The sequence below is a fragment of the Centruroides sculpturatus genome, unplaced genomic scaffold (genome assembly GCF_000671375.1).
Source record: "Centruroides sculpturatus isolate CEXI.00-Female unplaced genomic scaffold, Cexi_2.0 scaffold704, whole genome shotgun sequence".
In the NCBI taxonomy this organism is placed as follows: domain Eukaryota; kingdom Metazoa; phylum Arthropoda; class Arachnida; order Scorpiones; family Buthidae; genus Centruroides; species Centruroides sculpturatus.
In genome coordinates this window covers 351,178-366,115 of record NW_019384945.1, presented here as the reverse complement: position 1 = coordinate 366,115, position 14,938 = coordinate 351,178, and the positions used below count along the sequence as shown (strand labels likewise).

Here is a 14,938-nt window from a genome sequence, read left to right as displayed (position 1 = left end):
TACTGGTTTCTTGCTGTCCAAACCCTGGAAAGCAAGAATTGCCATCTCTGCAATGTAATTTTTCCGAACTGTGGTCTAGATGATCTCTAAATATATCTGCAATTGGGCCATTGTCAGTCAGTTACACTTTAAGATGTTAAACTTATTTTTATGATGTTTAATTAAAATCCATTTATTTATTATATTTGTCAATTACAGTTTTAAGTTTTATTTTAAGATTTAAAACCTTTTAATACAATATCCTCAGATTAATTTTAATTAATAATACAGAATATATGATCTTATTATGATCTTATTTAACACCATACTGAAAGCCCTTGTGTGTGTGTGTGTGTGTGTGAATTCTTTATAACTCCTGCAATTTGCAATTTTTGTCCAATCCAGACATTTGTTATTAGCTATAGAATAAACGTTTTATCGATTGGGTCAGTGACCACTTGATGACAGAATTTCCCCTTCATTTGCCAAAATATTTAAAAATACCCAACTTTAAAAAAAAAATCTTTCCATAGTGACCACATGATGTTCTATTATCCAACTGGAAGTAAAAAGCTAACGAGCTGAGCTAACTAATGTACTTCATACAATTAATCTTTTTTTTTAACTCCACATTGATAAAATAGACTTAGGGAAAGCATAAGAGTAAAATTGGTCAGGTAAATTCTAGATAAACATTTACATTGCTTAGATCTAAAGAAGTAATTGAGGAGACATTTAAAATAATGGATGATGCAGCTATAGGTAAAGGCTTAGCAGTTAACAATGAAAAAACAAAATATATGAAGTTAACAAGGAAAGAATACCAGTGGTCAAAGGGACAAATTCTACATATAAATGACCATAAATTCGAAAAAGTAAATAAATTTCAATACTTAGGAGCAAAGTTAATGGAAAAGAATGAAGGCAAGAATGACAGCGGGAAATAAAAGCTATTATATGTTAAGAAGAATTATAACATGTAAAGAAATATCAAGATGCAGTAAGATTAGAATATATAAAACTATTATAAGACCTGTAATCATGTATGGTTCCGAAACTTGGACACTGACAAGAAAACATAAACAGTTGACAAGATTTGAAAGGAAAATTCTGAGAAGAATATATGGACCAATGCAGGATAGAGGGGAGTGGAGAATTTTCATATAACTCAAAGATTTATATGAAAATCCTGATATTGTAACAGAAATTAAAAGAGAGAGATTTCGTTGGATTAGGCATTTAGAACGGATGGAACCTGAGAGAAAAGTGTATCAGATGTACAGAGAAAGGCCAGAGGGAATAAGACTGAAAGGGAGACCAAGAAAGAGATGGGAAGAGGATGTGGAGGATGATTTGAGAAAGATGGGTGTGAGTTGTTGGAAAAGTAAAGCCCAGAAAAGGAGTGGGTGAAAATCCTGGATGAGGCGAAGGTCCTTCAGGAACTATGAGTGCCGAAGAGAGAGAGAAATTCTAGATGTAAAAGAATAAAAACTGAGACCTGTGAAGTCCGACTCGAGCAAAATAATTTTGTTGTTCTTTATGTTACAACAGATAGTAGAATTCAAGACATATTGCTAATATTTCTACAAATTAAATACTTTTTATGAAAGTATAAAGTATTCTGTCAAGTTTGACAGGGGAATTTCTAGTGTATGATAAATGTGATAAGATATTTGACTTAAGAATGTGGCCAAAAATGTTCAATATTAATCTATTGGTTAACATTTATTGAAATGTATCTTGGCATTTGTCCCATCAGATTTAAATGAAAACATGTTACAGCTTCGTTAAGATTAATTTTGTGAGTCTTGGAAACCAGACAGCTGGTGGTTTTTAATTTGTTAATTAAAACAAGTAATTCATTAATTTTTTGAAGAGCCATAAAATTTTTTGTTTTTTTCCTCTTGTCCAACTTCTACTGCAATCCAGTGAAACAAATGAAAACATGCTTCCTGCTTCCCATTTTTTGTTATGCATATTGAATAAATTCACATCATAATGGTAAGATTCTTTGCTTCTGATATTTTGATTGTGACAGGTACCAAGGTATGACTGAAAGTAATTTGTAGATCAGAGATGGGTTACACAAAACCCTTATTTGGTTTGGGTCTAATGCCAGGAACAAATTGGCCAAATGATTGAAATAATTGTCCAAACATTTTATCCACTTTTAATTATGAACTAGACTTGGTTAGAATATGGAAGAAGTGATAAATCATTATTGATAAAACCCTGGGAATGTTTTGTGAGTAGCCTGTGCCATTGGGAGCTTGGAAAAAGGCCCTCCTAGGCTGGAATGCACTGACAGATATTTTTGCATGGAATTCTACACCAGTGCACACAGACTAATATTTACTGTGTGGAAGTCAGGCCAAGGCCAGTTTGTGTGTTTCAATTGAAAATGGATTTAGTGCCAAAATTTCACCATGAAACATCACATGGATTCCATGTAAAAAATAAAAAAGTTGAAGTTGAATGAAAAAAGCTACATTGTTCTAATATTTGAATTGTTGCAAATGGGATATATTGAACAAAAAATTCACATATTCCATCTTGTTATTTTTCAATATATAATATGAGTGTTTAACCTTACCTTACTATTAGTACAAATATATTATTAATTATCATGTTCTGGAAGAATAACTCACCATCATCTTGTTCTGAAAGGAATCGCAGGGCAGAGATTTCCGCAAACGTGCAACCTCCTAGGAAGAACACCAGAGTCACCTTCTTTTCTTCGGCACTTGACTGAATAGATGAACCCGAACCCCCTAAATCACATTAGAGATTCCTCGATTACAAACAGCTCTGAAGTTAGAAATACACTATAAACATGAATATATAATAGTAGTACTTCTTTTACGATGTCCCGTGATGTTCTGCACTGCTTCCACCGTTGGACCAGGCAACTGGTTCAGGATATCCTGGATGGCTCGCCAACCAGGCATGGCCAAAAATTGTGCCAGACGCACACTGAGAGGTGCATAACCACTGTGGACATATGCAACATCGGTTGGATTCTAAAATAAAGTAAAAATTGATTAATTTTACACAAAAATACACACTTGTTCATATTTTAGGAACTGCCAAAATTTAGGAAACCAATTCAAAAATTGCAATACACAGTACAAGCTTGCAGTTGCCAACAAATTTGATAAGTTTTTGGGGTTTTTCAAAATATGATTCTATAAATAAAAGAACAACACAGTTCCACTCTTATCATGATTCGAGAATTGGAGACATTGGAGAGTTACAAAATGTCACAATTTTTAAGTGCAAACATTGTTATTCAATATTTTTTTTATTCAATCAAGCATGCATGTTGTCTCATATTTACCCATGGATTCTAGAACATCGAAAATTTCAATCTTGTTTTGTGCTTTTCACCAGGTTTTATTTAATAAGAACTGATTGTACAATATCATTAAATCATTAGTTTTCTATTCAAGCTTTCCTATAAACCAGATGTTGCTGTGATTGGTGATAGTGTTCTAAATGAATCTGAAAGTCTGTTGCTGTGTTTTGTTTTTATAGATTAAAAGATCTCTTAGGTAAATGCAAGCAAATGAAAAAAAAAGTAGAGAAAAGTCAACATGTTGCTGATACTTCAGATGATGATAACCTTGTTAACAGTGTTTAGCAGTGAAGAAGAAAATTAATATTCACACACATTTATTAAAGCAATCAAAAATATTGTATTTCTCTTAATTACAAAAAAGAATATGTTAGGTTTTAAAAGTTAGCAAACGTATACTGTGTTTTGTATAGCATGGATTCACATAACATGACACTCTTTTTGAAATCTAATTACTGTGTTATATATGGAATATATGTATATAAAAAGAATGTGTTTTGGGGCAGATTCTCTTTGTAAATACTTACAAATTAGAGAAAAATAAGCATACTTTTCCAATAAACACCTGTTATGACACAAAATTCCCAAAACTATAGTGAGGGTGTGATTTATGCAGGGATTATATTCTCCATAGTACAAGTGTAAAAAAGATCCATACAACTAAAGACCAGCTATGCCCCAGAAATACTTTAATTTTGAATTTTACACATTCCAGAAATGCATAAAATTGCTACTCCCATGACTTCTTAGGTAAAAGATAAAAAAAGACAAACCCCCAAATTTGGGCTTGGCTAAATGAATTTTTTAACCATATCTAATTTGCCAAAAATACTCCATAGTTTATTATACTTCCCAACAGATGGCACTTAACTTCTGTCTCTCTTAGAGTTTTCATACTATATTAAGGTAAATTTTTCAGAAATACCAGGTGACAAAGTACCCTTATTCAACACTGTCTGGAGAGATATTTAGCAGTATAAATGAAACTAAATTTGGCAATGTAACATTACAGGACTACAGAAGACATTTCTGCAAGAAAAAAAAATTAGTATCAAAATGATACTTTTGCGCAATAAAAAAGAAGTTTCTTTTGCATAAACATGTGTTGCAACAACTGTAATGTATGGCAATAAACTATGCTAGATGAATACATATAGCATGAACCAGCCTTTAGACAAAGGCTATGACAGAGCATCACTAATATAACAAAAAAAATTTGGAAGAGTTAAAACAAAAGATTGCTACTGTTGGGAACAACCAATAAACCACATACAAAATACAAACATATCTCAAATTTTGTTCTAATGTATAATTAATATTGAAGAATCTACCATATGCTTGAAGAAAATATCTTTGAAATATACTAGGCTAACAAACAAAGCAAACACTTATGAAATTATCAGAATACATCTATAAACAGAAAATTCTTTGTGATTATGTCCTATCAAGAAACAAGAAAGGATGCACGATAACATTAACGAAAGCAAAACAAGGATTTGTAAATACAGATTTTGAACTGATGAATGTTCATTAAAATCATAAACATAGATTATCCAAACCAGCACCTTCACTTATCCTGATGTGAAAAAGGACATCATTTATTTTATGATATTATTCAATTACCAGTGAACATTTTGTTTTTTACATAATTTATTCAATACTAAACTTGAATTACGTTAATAAACTTGAATTGAATAATTTATTCAATACTAATGTCACAGCCTATAATAAAAGGGTGAACCTTAGTGAGTTTTAGAAGAGTTCCTGGTGTAACGAAGGACAAGTAAAGATGCCATTTTGGATTGTCTACATTTATGATTTTAATGAACTTTTAATGTTCTGGATTATTATTTTTTATTAAATGATGAATCTGTGTTACAAAAATATTTTGCTAACAGTCAAATTATTTATATGAAAACATAAGAATACAATAGATATATTTTGTGGCAAAGTTTCATTTGACTTGTGGTCTAAAAGTACCTTAGACTTTAGAGTAAATATTGTTTCTGATATACTGATAAGTAAAAATTTCCAAATCCATCAAAACTTTTTTTTGTGTTGCAACTTTGTTTTGATATCTAAGGAACTAAAATAACATCAGAACATTTTAATCCAGATAATCTTGATCAAAGCCAACAACAAATACTTTGTACCTGTTTTCATTTTGTGGTATATGAGTGTTTCTTATATTGTAGAGCTCCAACAGAGTACCATGCATTGTCCTGCCAATGCATGGTACTCTGTTGGTGCTCTAGAAGTTTAACAAAGTTTGAGACCCCATTTTTGGTAATGCACAGTGACCCTGTCAGAGATTCGTCAATCTGTTCCTGTCACTAAGTAAATACTCTAGTCCTCTATACTGCACATTTTTACAGCCCGGTCAAAATTTGTGAAATGAGGCATAAAATAAGCTATAGAGAGTTTTCTTAGTGTGTGTCTGCTATTGTTTATCAAAGAAGAAAGTTTATACTTTGCAGATACAGTTAATCCATATTATTCAAGAAAAATTAAATAATATTCATTGCAATATTTTGATTCCTCTAGTTACCAAGTTTTATGTTCTGTATGAATATAAAGCAATTTACTTTAATTTCATCAAGCATGTGGTAGATTGCTCTGTATTTATTACCAATCTTTTGTATATGGAAAGGAGTAAAATAATAACAAAACAATGGACAAAGAGAAACAATAAATGTATTTAAGATAAAAACATTAAAAGTTATTAGTACTGTATGTATTTCAAATGCAAGCATCATGGTTTGGAAGCATATTTTAGTTAGTTTGTTTTTCATCCTTACAAATCAACACATTCCGTCTAAACAGATTTTGATAGCAAAATATCAAAAAGGCAGCATTCATCAAAGACAAAATTAAGTGCTAGCTTCCTGCAAACATGTGGAAGAAGAATCAGTATTTACACTCTTAGTTGCTCAGTTTTTCATCATAAATGAGTCAACCATATATTAGAGAAGTGATCTCCAAACTTTTTTGATTGTGTACACCTAAGACGAAAATAATTAGAAGTTGTACCTCCTATAATATAATACAGTGATACCCCAGTTTTCGTCGATAATCCGACCATAAACAATTGGTGAAATCCAAAACTGATGAAAACCGAGGCAATTATTTCCATATTAATCAATGTAAATCCAATTAATCTGTTCTAGACACTCCAAAATACACACCAAAAACACATTTTATAGAGAATTAATATAGTGTTAAATACTAAAAGCAATGGAATTGTTTGGCTAGACGTGCAGGATAATGTGTTGTCTTGTAGGAGCTAGTTGGACATGAGCTAACCTATAGTAAAGTGTGGGTATGGGGCTTTATATGCCCCATAGTAAAGTGTGACGTAGTTGTATGTGTTTATGATGGTCATATTGCAGGGAATAATGCCTTCCGGGAGGTCTGTTTAAGGGTAACTGGCCCCTATTCAAGCAATACAGATACAGAGAAAACCCAGAAAACTTTACGTGGCCAGCCCGTCCCGGTGAGGCGTGAAACCATGACCGAACTCTGTGTTCAGGGCACGGAAGCGTTGGCCACTGGTGGGCCGTCATGTGGTAATGCTCACATGAGAAATAACACCACACTGAGCCAGAAAACGCACGGGTTACCATTTGTTTTCGTAAAATTAGCAGTGAGGTCACTTGGGCATACTGATGAAAACAGAGATAAATTTTTCACAAAAAAAAATTGACAATAACCGAAGTCAACGAAAACTGAGGTATTACTGTATAATATAATAATATTTGCCAAATTTCCATTATAAATACATAATTCTTACTAAATTTCCTGCTATCCGCAATTTTTCCACGTATGATCACAAGTGAATGTGAGCCCACTTCTTTGGGAGGATGACTGTAAGATTAGACAGATTGTGGACAGGACACATACAGTATTTTGAAGGGGAATTTACAGTCCAAGTATCACTTTGCATACCCCACTTTGGAGACCACTGTATTAGAGAACAGAGATCGAAAATGCAGTAGCATCTTCCTTGTGTGGAATAAAATTTGTGAAGATTTTTGGCTATTGGATTTCCGACATAATGGTAAAAGTTTTAAATGATGGGATTAAAGATCAGTCAAAAAATAACTCTTTTTTGGATGGTTCGGTTGTGTGAAAAAGCAAAGCATCCATTTTGGCATCTGAGTGCAAGTTTTAGTCAAGAGCAACTGTAGAGTAAGAATTCTCTTAATTCTTTACATTATGCAGAGCATTTATTCTATAGATATACTAGTAGTCTGTGACGCCCCCTAGTGGGCGTTCTTTACAAATTTCCACGAGGTACGATTCCTTTGACTTTTTTGTTCCTATCAATATGCTGTACAGCTCTGTTAAAGTCCCAATAGTAAGATTTGCCCTCCGAATGAAGAGGTGGCAACCCCCAAACTAGCCCCTTCAAACAATAAAGTCAAAGGAACCATACCCCTACTCACGACCCTTCGCAAGATATAAGCCCCTGAAATAATAAATTCCTATTACAAATATACTGAATTATTTATATTGTTATATTGACCAAATAATAATTTATGGGCCAAATGAATAATAATAATTCATATTGTTAATTTAAATAAGAATTAAAATTGTTAATTTGAATGTTTGAAATATGACACACGATAGGGGTGCCTCTAGTGTCCGTTATCAAACGGTTACGGGACAGACGGACACCCGTTGAATGGGTTATATATATAGAAGATTTGCATAAATTCTGCAGAATATAACCTCTGCTTTATAATGTAAGTGATAGTAATAGATAAAGATTATACATCTCTTTCTAATCTAGTTATACACTCATTTGTTTGAGAAAGAATTAAGATTAAGTTTACTACAGAACAAAACTTTTAAATTTTTGATAATGGAAAGAAAGATTTAAAAAACTCAATAATCAAAAGAAATAAAAATGAACTTGCCAATTCATCTACATCTTCTACCGTCAAACGTAATGTCTTCCGAAGAGTGGAATAAATTTTACTGCCTTGTGGTTTCAGCAATCCGGCCTTCTCCAGGTTGACCAGCGTTAAAAAGTTTTGATATCCATAAGTCTGCAGTAAAAATAAACAAATAAGATGGAGGAATAATCTCTAACAGAAAAAGAGAGAAAGAATTATTTTTTTTTATGTGCTTAATATATTTTTAAAAGCAAATACATTACTTGTAATATTTCACTTCTGTAATAATCTAGAACTTTTTGTTTTAATCCATTATTTATAACAGACTGCATACAGATTAAGCGCAAGATCTAAAAGAAAAAAAATTAAAATTTTGCTTATTAAAACTTGTTAATGAAACATTTTATTATCTACTTGTAAAAATAAATTAGGAAATTTTTTTAAAGCAAAGATTAACAATTTCAGAATCAAATAATAAACTTCATTTTTGGTTCTGTCAAACTGGTATTAGAATCTAAATGTTAGTTAATGAGATTCAAAAGAGAGGAGATTAGAGCTTGGTTTCCAGAAAATGCATGTTGACAAAAGAAGATGGAATTGCAATTAAAATAAGAATGAATGGAGATCAAGCGGACACAAAAATGGCACCGAGCTAGTTGGAAAATATACAGAAAAAGAATCTGGCAGAAGACATAATGAAGTTGAAGTAAAAATCAAACAATCACAAAATCCTTTGCAAAATGGTCATTTGTTCTGGAATTTATCATACAATGTTGTTTTAACCTTTGTCCTTTGAAACAAATTGTACCATCAGTCGATGCATTTTATCATCATCTCGAGCTATCAACATTATTAAAGTTAGGCAAATGATACTCAACTTGTTTAGATAATTTCATATTAAGTAAAAATACCTTACAAATATCTAACTTTAACTTTTGACATTTAATTTAGAATTGACAATACAATTCACAAAATCAATTTATGGCAAAAACTAAAAATGCAATGTAAATTTCAAATTAAAAGCGAGCTGTTTTGAGATTTTAAAAATCTAATCCATCTCCAAGTGTAAAAATCAGAAAAAACATTTGGAACTGCCTTTGTTTTTACCTTTATTAATGATTCCTGTCTTCCAATGCAATCTTCGATGTATGGATTAATTTTATCCGTATCAATTCCATTCATAAACTCTGAAATATTTTTAATCATTAGAAAATTGATAAATCTCAAGTTTAAATGATTAAAATTCTCTATATGGCTTATAGAAATATATAAATATAAACTTCTGTAAGTTATATTAAAACTAAATGATTGCCGGATATTGTTAATAGAAGTAATATAATCTGATTTAATTTGGCAATTTTTTGGCTTAGAGAAATAATTTAATATCAATATTTTCTTTACAAATACATTTAATCTTCTTTTTCTTTGGCCTCATTTTTCCTGTAACAATATAGAATTATCAACCTCTATTCTCTGACTACACTTTTTTATTTATACAGACTCAGGACCTTCCCAAGCAACAGCAGAACCTGTACTTTGTGCAATCTCCAAGTGATTTACAAGACTATGTCCCCTATGTTTCTTATCTTTGGTTATCTGACAGGAACAGGCATGTCTGGCCAGAGCTCTCATTTGTAATGTAATGTCATATCATCATCAATTATTAATATAATTTAAATAACAAAACTATAATATATATTTTGAATTGTCAACAACGATGACAAAATTTACAAATACTGTATTTCCTTGAATTAGCACTGGGTTTTGAATAACCACCAGGCACTTATTTAAGATAAAAAGTTTGTAAAATTTTGGAGATTTTTTTACACCATCAATATTGAACATGTTTCATTTCAGACTGTGATAAAGTATAACATTGTACTGGAAACTTTCTCTAGAAACATATTCTCATCATTTTTAATGCATGATATATCAAGGATACAATTTTGTATAAAAATTACTTTCTTCTACCAATATTTATTAGTGATATTTGCTGTAGTTTTAGCATTTGATAATAATGTTGAATACCGCTATTTTAATTCATGAAGGTGAAATGGGTCATATTGAATAGCTATAAAATAAGTTTTAAACTGGAAGCTGTAGATTTTGCAATAAATAATGGAAAAGCAAAAGCTGCCAGAAAATTTGAAGTCAACCCTAAAATAACTTGAAAATGGCATAACGATAAAGAGAAGCTTCAAACTAGTGTTAAATCCAATAATTCTAAAAGATGATGACTCCAAGGAGGTGGAAGAAAACCTGCAAGTGAAGAAATGGAGGAGAAAATAGAAGATTAGCTAGATGAGATGAAAAGTAGACAGCTTTCTGTTTTGTAGAAAATGATCATGATGAATTCCAGGGAAATAGTCAATAGTGTAACTATTTGTGATTCAATTGTGAAGAACTTTGTAGCCAGTAGTAGTCAGTTGCAAAATTTTCTGGCAAGAAAGATCATTTTCCTATGCCGACAGATGACAGTGAGCTAAAATATTCTCTTGCAAGTTCAAGAAAAGTTGGAAAGTTCACTTCATTTGTCTGACTTCTGATAAAAAAGAAATACAAACCTATGTTGACTGCAGCAATGGACAAGACTGTCTGATGGATGAACATGTCAGTTCTCATTTTGAGCAATTTGAATGACAAGTTATGAAAATCCCATTTCATTTGTCTGGAGAGTAAAAGCCAATGGAAGGAAATTGAAGAATTCAAAGAAATCAAAATTGTGCTAAACAAATATGGCTAGACGAAAGAGTGGCTACACAAAATCTGGGGTTTATTAACATTTTGGCTACAGCTGCTGATATGGGACATTTACAGATGCTAAGTCATAGATTCCACAAAGGCCAAATGTGGCATCATACAATTGATTTTAAACTTTAATTATTTCCATTTAATAACTGCAGTATAAATTTAGAAATTTTACTCTATATAAAAATGAGTCATTTGGCTTACTAAATGTAACTGTTTTGAGTCACAAATTCTGACAATAATGAATTAAATCTAGATGTACTTCAATAAACTGAAATTTTGATTCCCAAAAGTTGGTTACCAACTTATTTATTTTATTATTAAAATTACTAAACACGTATAAAATATATGAAATATCATACCTTGTTCTACTTGTAAAGATTCCAAAAATTCTTCTTTATCTGTTACTTCTTTGATTAATTCAGCCATTGAAGTATCTGGCAATAAAAAATACAAAGCTTTATGTATTTTGAAAATTACAATAATACTAGAATAAATGTCAAATGTTTTCTTTTTTTAAATTAATATAAATATTTATAATGATTATAAAGTTGTTTAACAATAACTTAATTGCAAAAAATACTATGACAATTTTCAATACAGCAGAACATTGATTATTCGAGGTAAATCTGTAAGTGACACTACTTTTCTTACACTTTAATTCATAAAAGAAAGTTAAAATGATAACATGTATTATAAAATGATTTGTTTGTTACTTTTCATTGATGTACTTCAATGTAAGATTAAAACCATTCATATTAAAACATAACTGCCATAATTACACATTTTTATTCTTAAAACTATATGTATTAGCTGTATAATAGATGATGTAAAAGTTATTGTTCTTATTCATGATTAAATTATGTATTGTATAAAAAGAAGTTTAAAAGTGATATGATACAAAATGTAATTTTTAATCTTAATATGGTTATAGCTGTACATATTATTCAAGTCTTCAGTTATCCAAGATACTGACGATCCATGTTACCTAGGATAATTAGAATTCTACCTTAGTTAAATCATAATGTAATGTTTTATTTAAAACACTCAAATACAATGTCAAGTGTCTTACATAGAATGCAGAACAGAACAATATTTAAATATTTTATCATAATTAAAATTCAAAAACTTCCAGAAAGAACCATGAACTTGTACAAACATGTGATGTTACAAAGAAAGATATAACTTAAAAATTAGTTTTTATTATATACAACCAGTTTTGCTTAATATAAAATAATGTATTTCACTTGAATCCAAAATATTCAGTATAGTAACAGAATGTCTCATTGTATAGCTATCCAGTCATCAACATTATCAACTTTTCTATAAATATTACATATCAGGACTCTTTCCTATTCCTTGTCCTTCCGGCCAACTGAACCACAAGCCAGATTAGCTCATAATGATCAATGAGTAACAAGGACACTGATCCCAAGTACCTTGAAAAATGTCAGTGTGGCCTTTAATAAAAAACTGATGAAAAATAATACACCTGCATACTATAGATCGATGTAATGGATTAACTTATCAAAGAAAGTTTGGATATTTTTTCTTTAGTTTTTAACTCTTTCCTCCCCAATAAGAGAAGTTTTTAAATATGCTCATTATGGGTTTGGCCAGGCTTCTGATGGCGACCAGTTGGCAAGGAATGAAGCCACACATGAATTTGATTTATCATTTTCACCAGAATCCATTTCCTTGGAATAAAAAAACAATATTTGTTTGTTTACTATTCTTGTTTTATAAATAACTAAATCTATATTTTAACCCTTTCATGAGTGGGTTTATTAGTTCCCTCTCCTCCCAGAGTGAGTGGTTTTTTAAAAAAATATAACATTTACAAAATAGATTAATATCTCATCTTCTAGTTCATATTTTTAATAAACTAGGCAATATTTTCTTCTTCTGATTTGATTACATTGATTAATTCCAACAATTCAGGAGACAGCTAATATAAATGACAATTAGACACCATGTTTGTCTTCATGCTAGAAAATTCTATACTAAATTTCACAAAACTTACAAAAAACCACATAGAAAAAATATTTCTAGACCTGTCAATAAATGTCAGTTGCTATCTGTAAATATATGAGCATACTATGATGAGACAAACTTGAACACACATGCTTACTCTGTATGGCTCACCATGTGTATTACACATTTACTGATCAAAGGATTAATTACCATTAAAAAAGTGTCACAATAAATAATTACTCATTTATTATTTAATATGCCACAAAACAAGAACTAATACCTTTCAATATATATTGACATTTATAAAATGTCAATTTTGTTATATCTGACAATGTTCACTAACTTTAAATTTTGGTTCCAACAAGATCAAAAACTTCAAATATTCAATTTAAATGTAGAATCTCATATTTTTATATGGCAACCTAGATTTTGTATTATTTGAAATGAAAACACATTTTTTCTAATTCTCTAATGAATAAAACTTGGTACTATATTTGAATAAAAAGAAAAACACAAATTGTCAAGAAAAGCAAAAATAAGGATTTATTACAAATGTTTTTGTCCCACTACATCCAACTAAAGTGAGAAGTTGGATGAAGTTAGCCAATACTGGTCAAATGGTAGGCTGAAAATGTCCTAATAGATGGTGAACTTTTTGAGTCCACGTCATATGATAACCATAGTTATCCTTGAAAATGTTTATGCATGCCAAAGTTTTAAACTTTAAATAACAAGAAATTACACAAATATGCTTTAATTAGAATAAATGTAAAGAAGCTGATTGATAAAAAGATGATGACTAATGTCACTAAATACAGGACCATAATAAAAAATTGAAATTTAACAGTAAAAAAAATAAACAAAATCTTATGATATTTTGCATGCCAGATAATTTCTCTTGATGTGCTACTTTGAGCACACATGCCATATGTTTTCCATTCCCATAATAGATCCTTATATTTTGTCTTTCTTAACAGTTTGAGCTTTCTTTTATATACAGTACTTAAGCATATTTGATTATCTTCAATAGAAATACTATTTTTCTCCTCCCTCTCCTTTAAATTTTACTTGCCAAAATTAATCTTATAGTAAAATTTAAAGGAAAGAGAAATAAAATTTAGTACATTTTTACTTTAACAATTTCATATTATTAAAATTCTTACGTGTGGCAAGAGATTTTTTAGCTGCCTGCATGTGAGGTAACTTATTAACAAATTGTTTGATTTCATCCAAGGTTTTTACACCACGCCTTTCCTATAATTAAGAATAAAATTTGTAAAAAAATTATGTATTTATAGAAATATAAATTATTAAAATTTATATTTTAAAGTATTAACTTACAAAATTATATTACGGAAAAACAATTTAAGTGGTGGCTTCTTTGATATATAACTCATAATTGTTTTCTGATTGCAATAGTTATTTTTCTTTGAAATTTTAATAAAATATCAGGTTGATAACTGCAATATCACCCAACAAATATATAAAATTTAGTGTGTGCAAATACTACATGCTTGAGTATGTGTATGTGTAAAGTTATATTAATAGATTTAGAAACACTGCATTTAGAAAGTCATCATAAAATTTGAGTTAATTTTAAAAAATTAACTCAAATTTTCAAAATTTCAAAATTCAATTTTCTATTGAATTTTCAAATTAACCCATAAAAATGTAAAAAGAAATATTACAATTAATAAATATAATTGTGAATTTGAAGATATTTTATTTCGTAGACAATCTTATACAATTTTGTGCAATAAATATTTGCATTTTTCACCAGATGTTCACCTTTATAAAACTATTGTGTGTGTTGACTCAGATTAAGTGCCTATATGTACTATATACAGTTCATATAGGCACTTGATCCGAGTTCATCTGATGCAGATCTTGGTTTGGTTTCTTTACAGATAAATTTATAGATAAACGAGCAATTATTTATTGTGCCAGGCCACAATTTTTAATCATATTTTTAATAATTTTTTAA

At 30.1% G+C, this 14,938-nt stretch overlaps 1 protein-coding gene across 1 annotated transcript in view; it reads right to left on the bottom strand.

The window, feature by feature from the left end:
• Positions 1-14,938, bottom strand: part of LOC111632189 (vacuolar protein sorting-associated protein 33A-like) — a 45,355-nt gene that overhangs the window by 947 nt on the left and 29,470 nt on the right. The window contains exons 8-14 of the mRNA XM_023376559.1: positions 14,118-14,208; positions 11,343-11,417; positions 9,340-9,419; positions 8,496-8,582; positions 8,254-8,385; positions 2,834-2,999; positions 2,628-2,750 (exon numbers count right to left, since the gene is read on the bottom strand). Coding sequence (XP_023232327.1) covers positions 2,628-2,750; positions 2,834-2,999; positions 8,254-8,385; positions 8,496-8,582; positions 9,340-9,419; positions 11,343-11,417; positions 14,118-14,208 — 754 coding nt within the window. The remainder of the gene's footprint in view (positions 1-2,627; positions 2,751-2,833; positions 3,000-8,253; positions 8,386-8,495; positions 8,583-9,339; positions 9,420-11,342; positions 11,418-14,117; positions 14,209-14,938) is intronic.